This window comes from Zingiber officinale, chromosome 5B, assembly GCF_018446385.1.
Source record: "Zingiber officinale cultivar Zhangliang chromosome 5B, Zo_v1.1, whole genome shotgun sequence".
Taxonomy (NCBI): domain Eukaryota; kingdom Viridiplantae; phylum Streptophyta; class Magnoliopsida; order Zingiberales; family Zingiberaceae; genus Zingiber; species Zingiber officinale.
The window spans coordinates 91,361,941-91,386,879 of NC_055995.1; the positions used below are offsets into that span (position 1 = coordinate 91,361,941).

The 24,939-nt window shown below is 33.8% G+C and overlaps 1 protein-coding gene across 5 annotated transcripts; it reads right to left on the reverse strand.

The window, feature by feature from the left end:
• Nucleotides 1-1,298: 1,298 nt before the first annotated feature.
• LOC121984984 (probable serine/threonine-protein kinase PBL11) lies at nucleotides 1,299-23,837 on the reverse strand. Of its 5 annotated transcripts, none has more exons than XM_042538195.1 (9): nucleotides 23,455-23,837; nucleotides 23,277-23,318; nucleotides 19,925-20,303; nucleotides 17,471-17,543; nucleotides 13,474-13,673; nucleotides 4,875-5,055; nucleotides 3,982-4,115; nucleotides 3,800-3,914; nucleotides 1,299-2,162 (listed from the first exon to the last, which is right to left on the reverse strand). In XM_042538195.1, exons 3-9 carry the CDS (start codon nucleotides 20,294-20,296, stop codon nucleotides 1,561-1,563), a joined length of 1,677 nt encoding a protein of 558 aa, XP_042394129.1. In that variant the 5' UTR covers nucleotides 20,297-20,303; nucleotides 23,277-23,318; nucleotides 23,455-23,837; the 3' UTR covers nucleotides 1,299-1,560. The 5 variants fall into 5 exon arrangements, with proteins under 5 accessions (XP_042394129.1, XP_042394132.1, XP_042394128.1 ...); XM_042538198.1 differs by having other exon boundaries at nucleotides 20,218-20,303; nucleotides 23,455-23,836; XM_042538194.1 differs by lacking the exon at nucleotides 23,277-23,318.
• Between the last annotated feature and the right edge of the window lie 1,102 nt (nucleotides 23,838-24,939).

Genomic DNA, 24,939 nt, shown 5'->3' on the forward strand with positions numbered 1-24,939 from the left:
TAAAAACTTCTGATGTTTTTAATGTAAAACACCTAAGTCATTATGCTCTGGAGCTGGATACACCCACCCTAAACTCCAGGACGAGTTCTCTTCAACTCCAAGCAACTAATGTAGGAGAGAATCCAAAATTGAGATTTTTTTAAGTAGTTATCCGTTAATTAAGTTTAATTTATTTTTTTATATTTAATTTTGTCCTAAATCTTAGGAACCAAGTCTTGATAATTAATTTATCCTAAATCTTAGGGAATAAGTCTAGTTGGTTATTTTTCTATTTAGATTTTTTTGAAGATTTTGAGAGCTATATAAACCTATGCTTGGATGATGTTTAGTGACAAGTTATTTTGGTATTGAATCAATTGGTTTCGCTTAAGCCACGTTATGACTATATCTTTTTTGTTCTTTATTTCCCGCTCTTATTTTCTTAAGAAGTTTTTTTTTAAAAATCTATCTTGAACTACTTTCATTATTTCTCTCTTGTTTCTTCTTAATCCCTCTGTAACTTCACATCCCAGAATAATCTATATTCTGCTCGACGTCATTTTGTGTTCATGCAATTTCAATATAATGAAGGGAATCCTTAGTGCAATCGGAAAGTTGTTGCCATGTGACATTAAGGTCACGGATTCGAATTGCGGAAACAATCATCTTGTAGTTCGATGAATCCAACGTAGTTCGACTTTTCCCTAGGACCCCGTACTAGTGAGAGCTACATGCACCGGCTACAATTTCAATATAATCAGAACGATGAGGCACATTACTAGAGGAAGCTTTGGCAATGTCCATGGATCTTGGTAAGAACAAGAGTGTTGATAAAACATTGGCAATATCTGGCATTGGCAGTATCTGGCATGGGAAATATCTGACATTATAAATAAATGTTTACAAACATGTTTTAGATTTTTTTTTTTATCAAACTTCAGTGTGCGTGTATACCACATTGAACGAGATAATTCTTATTCGAAATGGGAATGACTGAATTTCTATATGAATTTGAATTCCTGATCTTATTTGTTTACCAACAGCACTGCTGAATGATATAATTATTTATAGTAGAAATCAAATATGACAAATAAAAAAAAAAGTAAAAACTAACAGAAATAAGAAGCAATCATAATTATAGTCACGGATTAGAAATATAGGCTAATGGTCATCAGGTGTGTTTAAGTTCCAAGCAATCATATTTCAATGGAACTAACAATCTTGTTTATCAGGAGGATTGTGTTAGTCACCATTGCAGACCTAAATCAAATCTGAAAACAGAAACTTGGTAGTGCAATTAATCTACAACACTGATGATCTTGAATAGTTGGGTCTTAACAAGCAGTTCATCAGTAAAGAACTGAGAAATATGCAAATAACTACAAATGAATACAATTGATGATCTAGAATAGCATGTACACAAGCTTACTAAAAGGTACAACTGACAATCTAATTGCAGTTCATATTGATGCTCCAACAAGTCTCATAAAAAAACTAAATTACTGCATATATATATCAGTCTAGTTTTAATGTTTTGTTTTGTTTTTTTTTGTTTTTTTGTTTTTTTTTGCAAATCATACTTCAATAGTTAGGAGAATGTGATGTTTTGAATTTGGAGAATGATAATTCTGTTTCTGCATCGAAAGGTGCTGATTCATACTCTATGGACTTAGAACGTGAGAATGGTAATTCTACGTCTGCATTATACGATGTTGGCTCAGACATCATCATCGATCTAGGAACTGAGAATGACAACTCTACATCTGCATCAAAAGGATCAAAAATGATTCGACTAGGAGTTGAGGTAGTCGAAGGCATCTTGATGGTTTGAATATGTTCAAGGTCCTTAATGACTTCTTCCATCGATGGACGTTTATTAGGATCGCCAGCAACACAATTTAGCGCAAGCTGAACTGCAAGGTGAGCAGCTTCCAATGGATACTTCCCGTCGAGCCTCGGGTCCATCAGGTTATTAAGATTCTTCAAACCAGAGGTAGAGGAAATGATAAATTTTTGCAAGTAGCTGTCTCTATATATTTTTGTGCTTGAATCTACAGGGCTTTGAAACTCTTGGGGCATCAACCGTTGCAAATTTAAGTCCAAGTAGGCTACATGCTGACCCGAGAGAATTTCCAGCAATGTGGCTCCAAATCCATGCACATCAATCTTTTCACTTAGCTCGCCTGAAAATAGAAAAGAAAAAGAAAAGACTAAATAAATAATACATCAAGTAGTCCAACATTGAAAAAGCTGAATCATTTGTTAGAAGTTTAGTTGTCTATGAGTAGATGAACATTGATCTTAGCACAGGATAATATGCAACTATCAAGCTTAACCTGCGTTGACTTTTGTAGTGAAATCTGCAAAGAGACCTATGCCATGAAAACATTTCAGATATGTTTTTTTTTTCTTAATTGACAACTAGACGTCATTCATTCGATGAGAAATAAAGCGTAAGCAGCAACTTTCAAAATAGTAGAAAGAAAAATATTGACTAGAGTGAGAGCCAGTTGAAAAGAGGATTCTCACTTCTCTCTCTTACAAAATCATGCACGAGATTTTCATTTCCATGGCTCCTAATTGCAAAAAGAAAAAAAAATATTTTCTTCTTTTTCGATAACCTTCCTCGTGTATGTATAAAATGGAATCCATCTAATTTCTAAACAGGTTATTAACCCTTAGCTTCTAAAAAAATCCTTTCTTAACGATTGTGAATGACAACTTTTTCCAATCAGTAAGGATTGAGAAATAAAAATAAAAGCATCTGATTTGATTGTTCCCACTGGTCATGAGATGATCATCTTAGGGTGGTGATTCATCAAGGTCAACTAGATCCATCCCTATCTAGTTATGGCAGAATTTAGGTATAATAGGATTTTGAAAGGATCATATCTTCGCAGTTAGGTACAAATAAAATGTTCCTACAAATCCAAATTGTCATATAAATATAGCAAGATGCAACTCTTTTTATGTATTTGGTTATCTTTTTTTTTAAAAGTAATGATATGCAGAGGGAAAAAAACTCAGAGAAAAACTCAGGAATAGATACATAAATTAATGACCTACCATTTTTACTTTTATGGGTTCCATCACTTTATGTGTCTATCCTGAAATTTTCTTTCCCTCTGCCCATCATTTTTCTTTTTTTTTTATTGCTTGTGCAATTTGACAACCAGTTCATAATACAAAATTATTTAGGCGGAATGAGATAAAAATGATTCTCACCATAATGTATATACTCAGGAGCAATATATCCGAAGGTGCCATATATAACACCTATTTCAGTGTGAGAATTGTCCTTTCTTAACGATTGTGAATGACAACTTTTTCCAATCAGTAAGGATTGAGAAATAAAAGCATCTGATTTGATTGTTCCCACTGGTCATGAGATGATCATCTTAGGGTGGTGATTCATCAAGGTCAACTAGATCCATCCCTATCTAGTTATGGCAGAATTTAGGTATAATAGGATTTTGAAAGGATCATATCTTCGCAGTTAGGTACAAATAAAATGTTCCTACAAATCCAAATTGTCACATAAATATAGCAAGATTCAACTTTTTTTTATGTATTTGGTTACCTTTTTTTTTAAAGTAATGATATGCAGAGGGAAAAAATCTCAGAGAAAAACTCAGGAATAGATACATAAATTAATGACCCACCATTTTTACTTTTATGGGTTCCATCACTTTATATGTCTATCCTGAAATTTTCTTTCCCTCTGCACATCATTTTTCTTTTTTTTTATTGCTTGTGCAATTTGACAACCAGTTCATAATACAAAATTATTTAGGCGGAATGAGATAAAAATGATTCTCACCATAATGTATATACTCAGGAGCAATATATCCGAAGGTGCCATATATAACACCTATTTCAGTGTGAGAATTGAAGTCCGTTGCCGATCCAAATGTTGCAAGCTTTGAATTAAAGTTCTAAAAATTAAGGCATAGATTAGTGTCACATCTCATTTCTTAAAGATAAGGCTGCCAATGTATATACCGAGTCAAGCAAGATGTTAGCACTCTTCACATCCCGATGAATAATCTGTAATTTGTGTAAAAAAGCGAGAGCTCCAGCAAAACCATTCGCTATCTTTATCCTTTGGGCCCATGAAAGCTCAAAAGCTTGTTTACCTATCAACAAATAGTAGCATCAATGAAACTGGTATGGATTGAAATAGAACTAATAATCTGATTTTGAGAATTAAAAAGGTATATAAAACAATATTTAGAATTACCTTTTGACATATTTGAATTTATTAAAGGAGAATGATGTGATCCATGTTCAAGTTTTTATTTTTCATGATTTTATTTTATTTTCTGAAAATCAGAAACTAAAAATAGAAAATGTTCACAAACCAAACTAAGCACAAATATTTGCATATAATTAGCATCAACCATATGCTTGGACCTTTCTTCAGTAGGAAAGCCTTGACAGAATATTATCTACCTCTATGTCAGTCAGATTTTGTAAGTAGTAACATCAAAAGATCCATTACAAAGAGAATCAGTAGGCACTGAAAGCACAATTGCTTGCAAGTGGGACATTTCATGAGATATACAAAGGGAAGCCCTGTCTTATGCTTGGGCTATATTAAAAAACAAACAAAAAAAAGAATGGTGATATGATAGAATTTTGACTCTGCTTGAACTGTGAACAGGCAATTGATATTTGGCTAAAAAACACACGACAGGGCATGCTCAATAGTTGAGAACATGAATCATCAATCAAAATGGAATCAAGACTGGCAAATCAGCATTCTTATAAGTTTAAACTGTCTGATTAAACAAACCGCTGCCTAACCATTGTCTAGTCAATTTAATTCTTCTTATCTCACCCATCAGTCAGTGTGTAATGAAGAAACACTACAGTGACCAGTGACCAGTACTAACCTGAAAATAGATGGTCAGACAAGCTCCCATTAGCCATGTATTCAAAAACTGATAAATAGATGTTTGCTTCCTTCCTGCGAAATCCTATCCACATTCTTTTATCTATTTTATTGCAATAGCCCAACAACTTTATTACATTGGGATGTGAAATCCGTTCTAAATATTTTACCTCAGCTTCAGCCTGTGAGAAAAAAAATAAAAAAATCGATAAACCACCAATTAATAACAACTAAACATTTCACATGAACTTTTTAAAACTTAATCAAACTTTTGAACAGATAAACTTATACTACTTGCACCCACTTGTGACCTTATATACTCTCATTATGTACATTTCTCCGTCTACAGATTCTATAGTGGAAAAGAAGAAAAAGTGGCTAAGCAAATTGTTGCAATTATTTTTTGATGAAACTACATAAGAAGTCTGATCATCCTCAGCCACATCAGTCCCAATTACTTAATATGTACATATATTTTATCACTCCGTTGGATCCTATACAAGATTATATCATTAGGTTATATAATTAGTAATATTGGATTTTTTAAATCACTTCTAATTGTGTTAACTGAAGGAGAGCCTTGGCGCAACGGAAAAGTTGTTATCATGTGACCAAAAAGGTCACGGATTCGAATCCTGGAAACAGCCTTTTGCAAAAAGCAATATAAATTTGCGTACAATAGATCCTTCCCCGGGACCCCACATGGCGGGAGCTTCATGCACCGGGCTGCCCTTTTTTTTTTTTTTTTTTCTGATTGTGCTAACTCAAATTTTCTTTAATCTCCTCTTTTTCTTGCACCTTCAATTATTGATTCAAGGTTCCTAACTATAAATCTTTATTGATCACCTTTTAACATGTCCATATCAACTATTATGATGTTATAAACTAAGTTGTAAATAGATAAAGATGTAAGGATGTATTTGTAATTGATCCGGCGGTAAGAACAGGGGACTCCCGTTCTGGGGAGTCAACGCCACGTGGACAGGATCATAGGGCCGAGCGGATGGCACACTCGAGCGAAGACATAAGGTAGCATACTGCGACAATCCCCACATAGCACATTATCAAGGATCTTCCAAGCATACTAGTGCATATGGAGGGCCGGACATGATGCGAGTGTTGGCCGGCCGGACGCCCGGGCGGATAGTCAGCAGATCTACGTCAGCCGCTTGGAGAGCGCCACGTGCCCAGCATCCGTTGATTCAGCTTTCGGACGGGATCAGTAATAATTCTTATTATTCAATAATATATATAGGTAAAAGGGAATAGCTAGGGAGATGAGGATAATTCCTCCCAATAACATGATATTAGAGCCATATGTATCCTTGAGCTCATCTTTATCTCTCGGAATTGCTCATATCTTTTTCATGCACTTTGTTTGCTTACTATTTCTCCAGTGACATGATAGAGAGAAGCACGTGCAAGTTTATCGTTACTTCTTCCATTAACGTACCTATAACAACATTAATCATCCTAAACGCAGAAGAACAATAAGAGGCTTGAGCTCAGGCTTGGTTCGTTATCCCTAAGCTCAAGCTCGGCTCGAGTTCGATTCGAGGTTTAGTTCTTAAGCTCGTACTCGGCTCGTAATAAAATTAAATAGCTCGAGCTCGGCTCGAAAAAAAACTAAGTTAAAAATTAAATGAACTCTTAAGATAATTAGCAATAATAATTAATAATATATTATTATATTTACTATTTATATATATATATATATATATATATATAAGAGCCTCTTAATGAACATGTTCGCGAGCCTCTTAACTAACACGTTCGCCGGCCTCTAAAAGCTCACGAATTAAATACTGTTAAGCTCAAGCTCGGCTCGATAATGTTTCGAGCTCGAAATCAGGCTCGAGCTCGGCTCGTTAACTTAATCGAACGAACTTTTTTTCGAGCCGAGACCCGAATAGCTCGCGAGTGACTTGACCTCCCTACTTCTATGTTGTTGTCGATTACTATGGATGGATACCCCATAATATCATCCTTTGTTGCCTCCTTCACTAGTCGAAGCAACCTTCTGCTTACTGATCGTGTGACCTTGTATCCTTCTGCTCTATCCAAATCCCATCGTGTTTCTGATGAAGGAGTGGAAGGTTCATCGTCTCCACCTCATCTCCATCCAAAAAGAATGATCATCCGATTCAACTCTCTATGATGTCTTCTTGTGATAGTCTAGGAATCATTGTCCTCTTCACAACATCTTCGCTAAGAGTCTACAAGCATCTAGGGACAATGTCTTTACCAACAATGTCCAGTCACAGTGGCTTGGCATCCATCTGTTCTTGTTCTCAAGCACTAATCCTTGGGTCAGTCAGCTTCAACCTTGTCTAGCTGAAGGCCCCTTAGCAGCTTCTTAGCCAACCCAAGTCATTAGGTCTATCCATCTAGGTTGGCAATTTTGAAAATATCAAATTCCTGAGGAGATCAACTGTGAGATCAAGGGGTTTGCTTTAGTGGATTATTTGACCATGTCAAGCCCCCTTTTGGTTATCCCTTTCCCATTGCCCAACCTAGTTCCACTATTGTTGTTCCAGGCTCCTTTACTTCTTAGCTACTTTTAGTGCTTCATTATAACTGCTCACCTCAATAGCGCACAAAGGTATTGTTAGTCCATAATGAATTTTTAAATGTTAACAAACATGTTTGAGTGGTGTGTTTGACAAGTTGGTTAATTGTACAGATTGATTGGTCGAGCAGATGGATCAGCTAGATAGAGCAGCTGAAAAGTGTGTTGAACTTTGAAAGGATGCCTAAACTACTTAAAATTTAGGTAGAATGCATTGTAAGGTATAAATCCGTCCTTAGGTCAAAGTTTACCTAAAAAGCCCAAAAAAATAATTTCCAATGATTATTATTCACCATTGGTAGAACAAACAACTTGGTTTGGTCAGTCAAGCACAGTTAGTCAACCATACTCAATAGATAATGATAATCGTGATAATTGCATAATAATTATCCGTTAATTGATCTGATAGTGCTTCGATCAACTAAGAAATCCTTTAGTTGACCAGAGACCAATTGCAATTGAATTCAAATTTTAGATCTTGCAATAAGTCATGGATGAATTTGAGTGCAAATTGTAACTACTAGAAACCATTAATAAATAGCCCCTTTGAGGGTCCTTGCTCAGAACACACATTTCCTATGAGCTCCTTTTTGTATTTTGAGCAAATTCATTTTGTGGGCTTTGTGTGTGTCTTATCTATGCACAACTTTAGCTTTCTACCCTCTCTTCTTTCCTACACCATTTATATTTTCTTTAGGAGTTATTTTTGTTTTTCCCTTTTGCATACCACTTGTACATCATTATAAAGAGAGAGAGCGTCAAATTTTTTATTTAGAGATTGCTATCCTTGACTTGTAATCACGAGATTGTAAACAGCAATCTTATTAGACCACATGTTGATAGTGAGGATTTCCATCAGAAAAGTGTCACACACAAATGACGTGTCATGGAATAGGAGGATGGAGTAGGAGGGATCTTTCGCAGCAAAAGGTCTTATTAGCATTGTTTCACTTTTTATCTTAGTTTTTTTTTTTACAATTAATTAAAATTTTCTCATTGCAATAAATTTATTTTTCTTGTTGCAATTAAATTAGAATTTTCTCATTGCAACTAAATTGCAATTTCCCTCTTGCAATTTAAATTACAATTTAAATTACAATATGACATTGTAATTTAATTTACAAGGTTTATAGTTGCAATTTAATTGTTGCAAGTTTTTATTTTATTTTTCTGCTACAAATTATTTGTACTATTTACATTCTTGTATTGATACTTTTAACTGAGTTATGAGTTTTCTGAAATTTGGATGAACCATCTTTTCACCCCTCAACTAGTCTTCCCGACCCTTCAAATATCTCTACCGTCTGTGTCTTATAGAAGCAGTCATTCCCTTAGCTTCTCGTCTCAAGTACTTTTGAATATATGTAATTGTATATCTCCTCGTTCTCTACTCTCAAACGGTCAGCACATGCTAGCAATGTTAGCCAATGGATTTCAATCATTAGTAAAGACATTTGAGATGATTCCATGTCTGAATATAACATTTGCTTTATATGTTTTGTATTCTTGATTTCCATACCCTACTGCTGATTGTTAGATTTATAAAATCATTGAATTGTTCCATAACTCCGCCCATGATGACCGGTCATGGCCGGTCCCAAGCCCGAATAAAGGAGGAGGGTTGCGTTAGGTTGCCAGCCAACGTCAAACTATAGCAAATATTCAATGAATGAATCCATTAAACTATTGTGCTAATGCTAGGTTGTTCACCGGAAGGAACGCGTTACAGGTCCAACTGTAATGTCTCGACAAGGACCGCTACATCTCCAGAACTCGGGTGTAATGATAAATATAGTTCGCGTTACAGGGTCCGACTGTAACGTCTCGGCAAGGACCACTACATCTCCATGAGAACTTGGGTGTAGTGTTAAATAGGCAAGAATTCTCACACCATAGGTTAGATAAGAACAAATATGATAGGAAAACTAATAATCTAAGATTTGGAACATGGAACATAGGAACTCTCACTGGTAAATTAAAGAAGGTAGTAGATATGATGATTAAGAGAAAAATTAGTATTTTGTGTATACAAGAGACAAAATGGACAGGTGAGAAGGCAAAGATAATAGAGAACTCGGATTTTAAGTTATGGTACACTGGAAAGAGTAAAGCAAGAAATGGAGTGGATATTATTGTAGATAGTTTGTTAAAGGATGAAGTTGTAGGAGTAGTTAGAAAAGGGGATAGAATTATAGCCTTAAGATAATAGTGGCGAAAGAAACTATGAACATAATTAGTGTATATGCACCACAAGTAGGATTAGATGAAGCTACCAAATCAAGATTTTGGGAGGACTTAGATGAAATATTATAAAATATTCCACCAAATGAAATGATTTTAATAAGAGGTGATCTAAATGGGCATGTCAGAGTGGAAAATGAGGAATATGAGAGAGTACATGGGAGTTATGGGTTTGGAACGAGGAATGAGGAAGGAAAAACTATATTAGATTTTGCGATAGCATATGACCTTATATTAGTTAATACGTTTTTTAAGAAAAGAGAAGAACACTTAGTTACATTCAAAAGTGGGAATAATAAATCGTAAATTGACTTTCTTATGATTAGGAAGAATGATAGAAAGATTTGTAAAGATTGCAAAGTCATCCCTGGATAAAGCTTAACTACCCAACATAGGGTAGTAGTGTTGGATATACGCCTCAAACATAGTATCAATAAAAGAAAATATATACAATTCCTAGAATTAAGTGGTGGAAGTTAAAGGATGGGAAGCAACATATATTTAAGGAGAAGGTAGAAGTACAAGCATTAGGTGAAATATATGATGACTCTAATACAACATGAGATAAGATGGTATCAAAGTTGAAAATAGTAACTAAGAGTGTACTCGGTGAGTCAAAGGGGCATGCACCACTAAGTAAAGAATCTTGATGGTGGAATGAGAAAGTACAAGAGAAAGTGAATGAAAAACGAATAGCTTATAAGGAATTATATATTTGTAAGAACGAGGAAAACTTAAAAAAATATACAATAGCCAAAAAAAAAAGCTAAGAAAGTAGTGAGTGAAGCAAAAAATGAAAATTTTGAACGGTTATATCAAAAATTGGATACAAAATAAGGGGAAAGAGATATTTATAGAATAGCTAAAGTGAGAGAAAGAAAAACAAGAGATCTTAGCCAAATAAAATGTATTAAAGATGAATGTAATAGGGTATTAGTAAACGATGGGGAAATAAAAGAGTGGTGGAAGAGATATTTTCATCAACTTTTTAATGAAGGTTTAGGTGACCAACTTAACTTAGGTAATTTAATTGGGTCAAATGAGCATAGAAACTTTAATTTTTATCGTAGAATTCAAACTTCAGAAGTAAAATAAACTTTAAATGAGATGCACAATGGAAAAGCCGTTGGACCAGATGATATTCCGATAAAGGTATGGAAGTGATTAGGGAAGCAGTATTGAATGACTTACAAAATTATTTAACATAATATTGAAAACGAAAAAAATGCTTGATCAATGGAGGATAAGTACTCTAGTTCCCTTATATAAGAATAAGGGAGACGTACAAAATTGTGCAAACTATAGGGGTATTAAACTAATGAGTCATACTATGAAACTTTGGGAAAAGTAATAGAAAAAAGATTAAGAAAGTATATCACGGTGACCGAAAATCAATTTAAGTTCATGCGTCGACAATAGAAGTTATATATCTTCTTAGACAATTAATTGAAAAATGTCGAGAGCAAAAATAAGATACACACATGGTATTTATTGACTTAGAAAAAACTTCTGATAGAGTCTTAAGAGAAATTATATGGAGAATTCTAGAAAAAAAGGGTATTAGCGTAATATATATTGAACTAATTAAGGATATGTATGTAGATGTAACGATAGAGTAAAGCATTTCAAATAAAGATACGGTTACATCAAGGATTAGCTCTAAGTCTCTATTTTTTTACACTAATTATAAACAAACTTACTGCACACATTCAAGATACAGTATCATAGTGCATGTTATTTGCAAATGATATTATTTTGGTAGATAAAACACATGAAGGAGTAAATGTTAAACTAGAATCTTGGCGAGAAATACTAGAAGGGAAAGGTTTTAGGCTTAGTAGAATAAAGACAGAATATATGAAATTTAAGTTTAGTGTAATATTAGACGTAATGAGACAATTGTTAAGATAGGAGAGGACGAGTTGCCTGCAACCGAAAGATTTAAATATTTAGGATCATTTTTGCAAAATGATGGAGGGATTGAGAGAGATGTCTTACATAGAATACAAGCAGGATGGGTGAAATGGAGGGGAGCGTCGAGTGTTTTATGTGACCGTAAAGTACCTCTTAAACTTAAAGGTAAGTTCTATAAAACCGCAGTTAGACCTGTTATGTTATATGGAGTTGAATGTTGGGCTAGGACTCGAGCACATAAGCAAAAGATGAGAGTTGCAAAGATGAGGATGTTAAGGTGGATGTGTGGACATACGAAGATGGACAAAATAAGAAATGAGAGCATTAGAGAGAGAGTCGGAGTTGCATCTATTAAGGAAAAACTCTGAGAGACACGTTTAAGATGGTACGGACATGCACTTAAACGACCAATAAATGCTCCAGTTAGGCGATGTGAAACAATGATAAACATGTATATCAAACGAGGAAGAGGAAAACCAAAAAAGACTTGGTTATCAACAATAAAACAAGATAAAATTTATTTAAATATAGATGATGATATAATAGGAGATAGAGCTCAATAATGTAAAAGGATTCATACAGCCGACCCCACCTAGTCGGAAAAGGCTTGGTTGTTGTTGTTGTTGAATTGTTCCATTACCATCAATGGTACTTCAATCACTATTCACAATTAGAGGACAATTAAGGTAATTAGTCTCAGGCATGAGTTTTGTGGTTTGTACCAATTCGACGTGCTTTTAATCGTCTTTGGCTCTCTCAGCTGCTCCTCCCCCCTCCAAATTCATAGTCATCTTCGTCATCTCTCACTCTAAAACTTAAAGCAAATGGTTCCTCCTCTATCTACTCTTTAAGGTTTTAAATGTGAATAATGTCCATTAAGTAAACATACTAGGTCTTCTTTCCTTAGCAGTATTCATACACATGCTTTTACACCTTTTGTTTTAGTTCATTTGAACATTTGAGGTACAAATCGAGTCAATTTTACTTTGGTTTTTGAAATTGTCACCTATATCAATATAATTATTCTCAAATGACTTGGTGTTTTCTAATTAATTCTAAATTTTTCTCTATGTTCCTCCTGTTTTGGAAATTTAAAACCAATTAGGTATCTTAGAAATGTAAACTCGTTGTGCTTGGGCTAGGCATGACCTATGAGAGGTCATGTTGAGCCTAGTCTGTGAGAGGTTATGTAGGCTTATCCGAACATGGCCTAATTCAGGTAGTGTTAAGCTAGACCCTTAGAACATCCACACCTGCTTCCTTATCTAAAATGTATAATTTATGGTAAAAAAATTACTTTATTAAATTTGAATATCCATTTTTCATTACATCATATATCAACTTCCCTATTTTTTCTCTCTCCTCTATAATGTTTAGAGAATGAAATCAATTCCCTAAATTTAGAGAAAAGTTATTCATAAATGCAAAATTTAAGGAATGGATAGGGTAGCTGGTGCAAAGGTTTTTTAGCTACCCTATTCAAAATTTAGAGTAAAATCTTTAGATAGGGTAACTGATATGAATGCTCTTATCGGTCAAATTCTACCCTCAGCACAAGCTTGAACCCAACTAGAATTGAGTCAAGCCCATTGGGCCTCGATTTAAAATATATATATATTTTAGTAGACTAGCCAACAATTTATCTTTTATTTCATTATTATATTTTTGAACAATTTCCCATACTCTTATAATGGATAATCATATCATCTCATATGTATAAAGAGTTTTTTTCATTTTAATTTCCTCATTTCACAAATCAACTCTCTTCTTCCATAATGTTAACCATATGGTTTATTTTTTTATTTAATTGAAGAATAGTAAGATTCCTAGAAACATAGATTTCCTTTTTCTTTTCTTTTGTTTTTTGAGAAATCACCTCTTTGGAAGAATGCATATGAGCTCTCTTAATAGCAACATCCAATGTGCCAGGCCCACTATTATCTTTGACCGACCCCTTGTACACAGAACCAAATAGTCCTTTTCCAATGAAGTGATCATGCTTAAAATTATCTGTGGCACTCCTCAGTTCCTTGAATTTAAAGACACGGAGGCCCACTCCCTGTGCCATCGAGCATCCTGCACAAGGGCAAAAGAAATTGTAGGTTAAGTTAATCTTCACTTTTTAATTTAGACTGTATGTGCACTCCTTAAATCATTTGATGGACTAAAATAGAGATCTATTTTCTCTCTCTCTATATATATATATAGATGATACACATGGAATACTAGTAAAGCAAAGAGGTGTACAAATAATTTACCTTAATTTTATATATTGACAGATCAAAACATAATTCTTGTATATTGTTTATTTTCTATTCATTAGCATTGTTATATCTTAGTTTATTTACTAACATCAATATTTACATGGCCTGCTATTTTAGCTACTCTCCAGCAGAAATTGTAGCTTAATTTGCAATGGAGGATGGAGTTGACTATGAAACCTTAATCAAATATTTGATTGCCTTCATTTCTTCTCAGAAAGAAAAAATGAGCATCCAAGCCAATCGACCAATTAATTTAATTAAGCTACCCAGCTGATAAAGCAATCCCATCAATTGGTCAGACATGTGCTTTTTAAGCTATTTAAATCTATGATATTATATATTAAAATTTAAAATTTGAATAATAAAAAATGATGGACCAACCCTCATAACTAGGGACCTCTCCCTCCTAGGAAAGAAAGAATAATATCTCTCATTCCCTCAATTTTTATCCTTCTTTAATCCCTTCACATCCCTCTGCATCTGGAAGATGAAACCAACCAAACAAGTGGACAACATTACTAAACAGTCAAATTAAAGTGGAAGTAATTAGGCAAAAAAATAGAGAAATACACGGCAGGGATAGATAACTAAGATTCTTGATTATAATTATATGAAAAGTTATGGAAGCGAGAAGTATTTCAATTTCCACGTTTTTCCCCCTTTTCCACATGCAAGTGAGTGCATGTATATTCAAAACGAGTATTTACAACCGAGATTCAAAATCTCGACCCGTGCCAAGATTTCGGTCTCAGACCGGAACGATACGGTTTCGATATTTTTTTTATTTACATATAGTAATTATTAGATAAATATATTTATTGTGTATAATTTAAAAATAAATTGTATATTGATTTTATATAAGTTCTCTATTATTAAACAACTTAATATCGTTAGAAAAAATAATTAGATATAATTTTCTTTAAGGAAAATTGATCTATCAATAACTCGAATTAAAATTGATACATCATAATATATTACCTCTTGCAAAAAAAATCAGGGTAAGGCTACGTATAATGAATCCTTCCCCGGGACCCAGCATGGCGGGAGCTTTGTGCACCGGGCTGCCCCTTTTTTTTTTTACATCATAATATATTACCTTACTAAGAAGGGGAGCCTTGGCGCAACGGTAAAGTTGTTGCCATGTGACCAAAAATGTCACGAGTTCGAATCCTGGAAACAGCCTCTTGCAAAAAGCAGGGTAAAACTATATACAATGAATTCTTCCCCGGGACCCCCATGGCGGGAGCTTCGTGCACCGGGCTGCCCCTTTTTTTTTAATATATTACCTTACTAATACTAAAACGAGTGGCGAGAATCAGATGGAAACATTGATTTTTGTAATATTTTACTTAGGTAACCTTTATAATTCTCCAATATCCAAATTAAATAATCATAATTATATAAATTAATACAAAATACTATTTTGTATATAATAATTATATAAATTAACTATTTATTTATTTAAATAATATATATTTAAATTAGTAAAAAAAATTAGAATATCAATTAAACATTAAAATAGTAAAAAAAAATACAAAATAAATAAAAATAAATATCAGAATATAAATTTGATTTATTAGAAATTTTATAAAAAAATTTCGAAAAAATTTATAATTTTTTTTTAAAAAATTAGAATTTTTTTAAAAAATTTTTAGAATTTTTAAATTAAATTTAAAACATTAAAAACAATTTCAGAATATTATTTAATAAAATTTATTATTATTTAATAAAATTTATTATTTTTTTAAAAAAAATAAATATAATTTTTATATTTTATTGGGATAATTTAATTAAGGTTTATAAAAATCTCTTTAAAATATCACACTTAAGTGAAAATTATTTAATTTATTTAAATAACAATATTAATTTTGCACAGTAACCCCGACGCATGCGCACCCTCAACGCGCGTGCACCCGCGACACCTCTGAAGCCAAGTGGATGCCTCTGACGCCACGCAGACGCCTCCAAAGGCGTCCGGCAACGCCTCCGCCGGCATCAGAAGTGTCCCGTAATGCTTTAGGCTCTGCGAGAAACGCCTCCGGCGCCCGCGATGCTTCAAACGCCCGCGATGCTTCAGGCGCCCCATAACTACTCCGGCAATACTGCGTTCGGAGACACACGCACGTGACATGCCAGTTTCGTTTCCCCGACGGAACGATAAAAACCGTCCGTGTCGAGCGGCATGAAATGATATTTCAATTGTTGTTTACAACAACTATTCTCCATCAATATCACAAATTAAAAGTGCACACTATATCACTCTATAACACCCTCATCCCCAACATGTATAGAACCAAAACCAAGAAAAAAGTACAATAGTATAAATGATTAACAAGTTCAGATTGATATTTCAATTGTAATATTCGTGGTCCAAAAGCTATGCTTTGCTTTTGTGGGAAAAAAAGGTTTAACAAGAATTTGAATGTGTCATTCAAGACAAACATGCATTATGACCATTGTGGATCGACTAGAAGTGACAAAATTTGATCCAAAAGTTAACACAAAAATAAATTACCATACAAATTGATCCAAGAAATACAAACGATTACCCGGCATCACAAGCTAATACAAGAGGAGAATAACAATAAAGAACAATCAAGGGGATCAAACTCATGGGGTACACTTTGCTTTATAAAAACATGAAAAAAAGATTTATAATATGCTCACTAAAGGGTCACCCAATCAACACGTTATCTTTTTGTTACCCAATTAATGTTTATTCATCAGGTACCTTACTATATTCACCTAAATAGATCTAACCTAGTGCATGTATTGAAATTTCATGATGTGTCACTTGGCACGGGTGATTTTTTTTCATTCCAAGTGAGCATTCTGATAGGCTTGGAGAACCAAGTAATATGAAATCTTCTCATTTGAGGAGATCTTGAGCCTCACCGGCATCACGATTCGCCAAGATTGTTGATGATTATTGGCATTGCAGTTGTAACTTCACATCCTTGCGCCCACATTTGGGTCAAAAGTGAGGAGAGACCAAGGAGAATAAGTTAGACTAATATAATCCTAACACTAATATAAAGCTTATATTATTATGAATTATATTAATATATAATATAATAAATTTTAATATACAATTAACTATATAAAATTTACTAATATATCAAATAATTATCTAAGAATTAATTATATATTTTAATTAGTAGCTGAATTTAATATATAAGAAATAATTGTGCAGTTTGATTTTCTAAAGTATTAATTAATACATATAACTTATAAGTTGTAAGTGTATTAAAATTAATATGAGTATTTAATATACATGAGGATTATTTAATTTTGGTCTTGGCCTTAGATATGTGAACTTATCAAATGAGCACCATTGCTCTTGTGAAGTTGAAGGGTTAAGCTGGCCTAATTTGGCCTTAAAACAGATTCAGCATGGAGGGAAGACTAAATAGAATAGTTGATGAATTCTAGGGAGGAGCATTTTCTATAAAAATAAATCACTCTTGTTATTCAATGCCATTGATAAGGAATTCAGCCAACCAACTTAGATTAGAATTTTTTGAAAGAAAAAACTTAATTTCAACCAAGTCATCGATACATATCTAGAGAGAAAATAAAGTTCTTTTTAACAAATGACTTTTTGTTCACCTGAAGTTGATGCTGCATCTGTTATATTGGGGGCAAATTCATGTGGTTCTCGCAAGATGATATTTGTTTTTACCTGAGAAATCAGTACAACCATATGAGAGAAGGAACCATGCTGTAGCTTTTGACTTATAGCTTCATTAAATAAACCAAATAAATTTGTAAATTGATCATAGATGAAATTTTAAAAAACAAATTGTCCATCAACAAGCATTAAGAAATGGGCTTTTTAAAAGACAACTCTTGAAAAAGGGCAACCTACAAAAATGCAAGATCTCATCTTCAATGAATGTGTTTTGTTATTTTTCTGATACTTGTTTGGGTGTTTGCATGTGAGTGAAAGGAAAGAAGATGAAAATGAGGAAGATAAGAGACGAGGACAAAATGAAGGTTCCCCTGCTTGAGCCAGCTAAGAATTACATGATAGTGATATTTAATAATAAAGAAAGTTGAAGGCAATGATTTCTACCCTCCTTGATGTGAACTTTCTCTATCCCCTATTTCCGGGCGAGTCACTCAATTTAACTAATAATCAAAACCAGGATTCCATTGTTTCACCATCAGACCTAATTGAAGGGCTGATGATTTGGTATGCCACAGTTATTGTCATCCTCTAGGTATGCCTATAACACATAATACTAACATTCTTAAAACATCTGATGTAGTCATATGAGAACATATCCTTGATATCATGATAAATGTCAAATGTGGACGGGAAGGAATATCATGCATAGAGTTCTACCCATTAATAACAGACCAACAAGTTTTATTAAACAAAAATAGTTGGTAGAAAGGCACATGGCGCACAACAAGGAGACCGATTATATCTCCACTCCGTTCTCCTTTTCTGTTATCAGTATCTTTCCCTGGTGATGTCCAACCTACTTTTCTGTATCCTCATAAAAAGCTAAATCCCTTAGGTCATGTTTAGTAGGAAGAAGGGAATACAATTGGAATGGTTTATTTGCTATAATAATCCATTCCAATGTTTGAATGAATAATTTGATGTGGGATGATCATTCCAAAGAATGACATATTTCATTACATTCATCCCATAGTTTAAGAATGACATATTTCATTCCATTCATCCCATAGTTTAAGAGTCAAAATGCTTGATACTGTGGCATTTGATACTTCCTATTTATTGGTAAATGTAAATTAGAGATAAAAAAGATGGGCAAACCAAACATCTAGGTGAGTTGAGCAGACTGAGTGATACGATTTGCTTTTATCTCATTATGTGGGATTAAAAAAGGGTGTCACAATTTCCTTCTCTTAAAGCTTGGCATCCCATCAAAATATAAAGTCCAATTCAAAACCCAAAATCATTCCTAATCGGTGGCTTGACATCCCATCAAATAAAGTCCAATTCAGAACCCAAAATGGTGGTATGGGTATTTAAAACTAAGGGGATGCTTGGTTGGGGGGAATGAGATGGGGAATGGGAAAGGGATTGAAAGTGGGTGCTTGGTTTGAGGGATTGGTGGTGGGTCCCACGGATTCAATCCCCCAAACATGGGAATGGGCCATTACCTAGTAAAATAGGGGGGAATGAAAACCTCCCATTCCCATTCTCCACTTCTATCATTCTCATTCCTATTCCAATTCCCTTCCGCGAACCAAGCACCCCCTAAGCTTTAAAGGATTGTTCCATGTAAGAGTTTGGAGCTCTAACCTGAATGATATTGTTAGTTTTGGTATTGTGATACCGTGGCATTTGCCATACTTATGAGCATATTGAGATCAACTTAAATGAGATTTGTTAAACATTTGATGAGCAGGTTAGTTCTTGTAGCATTCTTGTGAGATCAACCCCAAACTTGTATGAGACTCAAATTAAATGATGCCTAAACTTGTCCAAAAATTGGTACTTCCGTTCCCCTTCACTTTTTATAATGTTTAACTTTCTTATAATCAACGAATGAAATTAAAGGATAATCTTAGGATGAGAATCTTCATATCCCAGTCGATGAGATAGGTTGAGATTATTGGCATAAGTGGAACAATAACATTCACTCATGTCGACACAATATCGGTATTGGTTGCTGACCAAACAATTATGTTTTGACCATTCAAACTGATATTGATCAACACTTAAAATCATATGGTGTTTCATTTGCAGTGTGAATTATTTTCTGTTTAGAGATGACATGACTCGTATATTTAGAAATATGACTTGTCAGCCATATTTTTACCAATCATAAGCAAAGTAGGATTCAAAAGTACACATTTACGAAAGTACACAATAGCCCAAGACAAGAATAAAAACACATTATGCAAACTAATTAATTTCACAATGAAAAATACAACTAAAACAAGTAGAATCAGACTAGTATCATATTTCTTAGAACTATAGAATATTGATTGAATTACCAAAGTATGTTAATGTGATCAGGTACGCTTACGAAACTAATATGCATCTAATGTTGACATACTAATTATGAGTAGCAATCATACCGAGAATAATCTAAATGTTTCGTTCAATTGCACTATTGGAAAAAGGGTCATATATTGTTGTATCCTACTATCTGCTTCTTTGATTTGTTTCAGAATGCGTGTACCATTGAGCATAAGGTAAACAAAATTGTAATTCTGCAAGGAGTCAATGACTTGGTAAGCCTTCTCCAGAACATCTTTCAGCCTTTTCAATGTCACCACAGTTATGTCACTGAGTGGCTTGCCTTGGAGCTGCTCCAAGTTCTTAGAAATATACCACAAGTATTCTTTAAACTCCAAGCAAACATCCTTACACTTTTGCGAAGTTTCAATAGCATCAATAATCTTATCTATCACGTGGATTATGTCGACCAAATCCCCAACAGTCGCCATTGCAAACCTAAATCAAATTTGGAAACATAACCTTGTTATTGTAGTAAATCTAAAATATTGAAAATGTTGAATAGTTGGGTTTTTTATATATCCATGACAGAGATACAATTTTGAAAATAAAAAATCTATGTGACAAAAATTATAAAGTTACATCTATACACTAAAAAATTAATTATCATGATCATGTTAAATTAAATTATTCACACATCCTAATAATTAACTTCATTATCCAATAAAATTAAAACAGACGAATTCACCTATCTTGAAAAAATATATATTTTCTATTTGGGGTATAAGGAGTAAGGGTGAACATATGGTGGCCAATGGAAGACGCCAAACTTACCTCATTCCTTCCTTGCACTATGGTGGATGGGAAATCAGGATGACTTTTTCCTGTCGTTACATTAACTTTGGATTCTTCACTTTTTGTGGCTTTCCAATATCTTTGAAATTTTCACTTTTTGCTGATGATTCTAACAGGTTCTTCCACTCTCTGATTGCCTCCTTTAGCAAGGGAGTGATTCTTTCTGCAACTAAGAGCTAGGGCAAGCTTAAGAAACCAGGCGGTTCAACAAGAAATTCTTGGTTGCTTAAGCTATTCATGGACTATTATAGGAAGGTGAACTTTTGTAATCTCAAATTCTATATCCATCTTATTCCCAAGTTCAATGGTGCTAGCTCACCTAGTGACTATCAGCCGATAGTATTAGAGCACCTATTAGTTAATCTTATTTTGAAGGTCTTTACTATTCGACTCAAAAAGCTCATGCCAAAAGCTAATGAGTGGGTTAGGTTGAGTTTTTTTTCTCAAAAAATAGAAGTACCAAGGATTGCTTCATATGCACCTAAGAGGTTATTAATTGGTGTCAGTCTTATTTTGAAGATGCTACGATATCAAGCTAGGGTACAAAAAGGCATTTAATAATATCAATTGCCATAAGTGGACCTCATGGATTGGCCATCATTGCTAGAGTGAAGGGAGCTACTCTAATTAATAACTATATGGGTTCTTGGTTTCAGTGTAGGAGATGCATCCGTGAGGGTAATCCACTTTCCCCATATCTTTTTGTGCTCTTGATTAATGCTTTTCATTGTATTCTATTGAAGAGCAGGACGACTAGCATTATTTAGGGGGTGGCTCATGGATGTCTGGACTCAGGGTTCCAAATCTTTCAATATGCTGATGATACCCTATTTCTCGACTAACCCCACTATGGTCCTAAATCTCTGAATCTTGGTTGCGACTTTTACTATTTTCAATGATCCAAGAATCAACTTTGGGAAGTCATCCTTGATGTATTTGGGCAACGAAGACTGTCGTGACTCAGTTATCTTGAGCTTGTTTAGTTGTCCTCTGTAGCATCTCCCCTTGGTTGAGGGTATGCAGACCTAGTTGAGCTTATTTGGGTGATCTAATTGATAAAGTTAATTTGATGTTTGAACCTTGGCAAAAGGCCTTTCCTTAAGAGGCAAGCACACCTTGGTTAATAGCGTTCTCTTGATATTCATCTTCTACCCATGCTTGATGTATCTTATTCCGATTGGGATCAAGGCCAGGCTGGATTCTATCTACAAGAGATTCTTTTGGCAATCAAGTGAGCCACAACTCACCGGTGAGATTCTTTAATCCACATTAACTCTATTAATAATTACTAAATAGTAAATGGCTTGATATGCAAATGATTATTTAATTAGTAGTTCACGTTATCTCTATTTATTTGATTATTTACAGGTTCTCTTAAGGAAAAAAGTTCCCTATTGTTTATTGTATTCTTCTAAGAGGCAATTTGATATTTTAGTAGCCATAACAAGTGTCGAGGGAGACTACAAGGCTATGGCTCTTGCCACATGTAAACTTATTTGGCTCAAAGAGTTGATGACTGAGTTAGAGTAATGCTCTTACTATCTAATAAAGTTGTATAGTGACGTTTGGGTTACCATGCTCATTGCTTTCAGCCTAGTATTTCATGAGGACAAAACATATACGAATGATTGTCGCTTTATTAGGAAAAATATGCAATGCAAGAGATTATCATTTGTTTGTTATCTCAGTAACCAAATTTACTCACTAAAGCCTTGAGAGATCATAGAATTGAATATATATACATAAAACGAGTTGGGAGTTTGAGATACTTACAAACCAACTTAGGGTTGTTAGGGACCTATTTCTATACAATTAACGGATCAGTTCAGATTATTCAGGAATTATGAAATGTAACAAAAAAAACTAATCCCCTATTTGCTAGGAAAGGAAGTAAGAAAAAGAAAAAAATATCGGGAAGAGATATGATGTAAATCTTGCTTTTTTCAAAAATAAAGTTACGGAGGATAGCAAATTGGGAAGATTATTTCTTCTCAAAACTGAGAAGAAAGTAACTCTCTTCTTCTCCACTTATAAGTTTACCTATTTATATATCCATTCTTCCTCAAACATCCCTCATCAACCACCCTTCATGGTGTCAGCAGCTGCCACGAAACAACCTTCTCTAGCAAACCAATTTTTTCCTGTTTTTGCGCATAGCAGTTATAGCTCTGCAGAACGATGTGCACTTGCTTTCATTTGGACTAGACTACAGTTTCTCAAATGAAGGAACATGCTCCTCATGCAACTCCATAGTGAGCTTTTTTAGCACCAGAGCAATTTGTAGATCGGCTAGCAATTCACAAATGCAGAGAAAAAGCTGGGGAAGAAATTGTGACAGAAGATGACTGAAAAGGAAGGCAAAATAATCTTTTATGCCTTTTCAATTTTCCTATCTTTTTATATAAATCAGTTCTTGTAATTTCGTTCTCTCTTCTCTCTTTTCACTAAACAAATACCCCAAAAAATAGATGAATATTATAACGAATACTTTATTGTAGAGCTCTGAACGATAGAAATTTTTATAAACAATGGAATACATTCAAATAACTAGACTAATTAAAACTATAAATAAACATTTCAAATGGAACAAACTTAGAAGATACTTAAAATTTTTACCTTGCAGCAGTTCAGGAAAAATATTAAATATCCTCAATAGGCCTAAGTAAGGAATAGCAAGTTAAAAATTACAAGAATCAAAGAACTACCTAATTCTGTTTCAAACACTAAACATATTGGAATAGCAGATGGAGGAAAAAAAAAATGGTATGTCTTAAAAAGAAAGTAAAATTATTACCTCTTAATCGGGACGGCCGGTACGTTGGGCTTCGATGATCTGAGTAACCCTAAAAGCAAATTCGAGAAAACCTACCTACTCCCTTGTCTCCCACTCCTTTTATACAAAGAAATCGAGTGAGAGAGGCAGAACAATCGATCCTTTGATTACATCGAGATTTAGTCGCATATTCGAACGAGAACAGCGTGGCGACGGCCGTATGCGGACGGCCTGAGTTCACTATCACCGAGTGTGATCAATGTCAACATGTAGGGTTCGCGAAGAGACTGACACGGTCTAAGACTAGGTAAGTCACAGTAGAGAAGTCTCATTTCTCTGATTTCGTCGAGATTTCGTCGCATAATTCCGACGGGGAACAGATGCGGACGGTCTGAGTTCACTATCACCGAGTGTGAAAGTCACAGTAGAAAAAAAAAAAAGGCAAATTTCTTTTCCCCCTTACACCGCCCACCCCCTCCCCCTCTCTCTCTCTCTCCCATTCAAATGACTTTTCTACCCTTTTTTTTATTTTTATTTAGTTTTATTATTAAATTAATTCTGTTTATTAATTTTTCATTAATACTCATATATATTTTTAAATTTTATTTCATTTTTATTTAGTTTTATTTTTTTAATTAATTTTATTTATTATTTTTTCATTAATACTCATATATATTTTTAAATTTTTATTTAGTTTTATTTTTTTAACTAATTTTGTTTATTATTTTTCATTAATACTTATATATATTTTAATTTTTTTAATTTGTATTTAGTTTTATTTTTTTAATTAATTTTATTTATTATTTTTCCATTAATACTTATATATATTTTTTAATTTTTTTTATTTTTTATTTAGTTTTATTTTAAATTAATTTTGTTTACTATTTTTTAAATTCTATTTAATTTTTATTTAGTTTTATTTCTTTTAAGCAATTTTGTTTCTTAATTTTTTATCAATTTTTTTTATTTTTTTTATTTTATATAATTTTTAATATATGTCAGAATCTTTCCCTTCCTTTAAATTACCTTCCTAATTCGACACTTAAATTACCCTCATGCAACTCTTGACACATGACAAAACTTTCTCTCCCTTTAAATCATCCCTCCCTCCAACCCTTGACACATAACACATGTTAGAATCTTTCACCCTCTTTAAATTACTCATCTTCCAACCATTGGCACCTGTCAAAACACCCCCTCCCTTCTTCAACGTTTGACAATATCATAATCTCTCCTCCCTTTAAACTACTCACCCCCCTTCCAACCCTTGACATATGTCAAAATCTCTCATCCTTTTAAATTACCCCTCTTTAACCCTTGACACATGTCAAAATCTCTCATCACTTTAAATTACCCTCCTTCCAACCCATGATATATGTCAAAATCTCTCATCCCTTTACATTACCCCACTTCCAACTCTTAACACATGTCAGAACTCCTCACTCTATTTAAATTACTCATCCTCCAATCTTTGATACATGTCAAAACACTCCTCTCCCTTTAAAT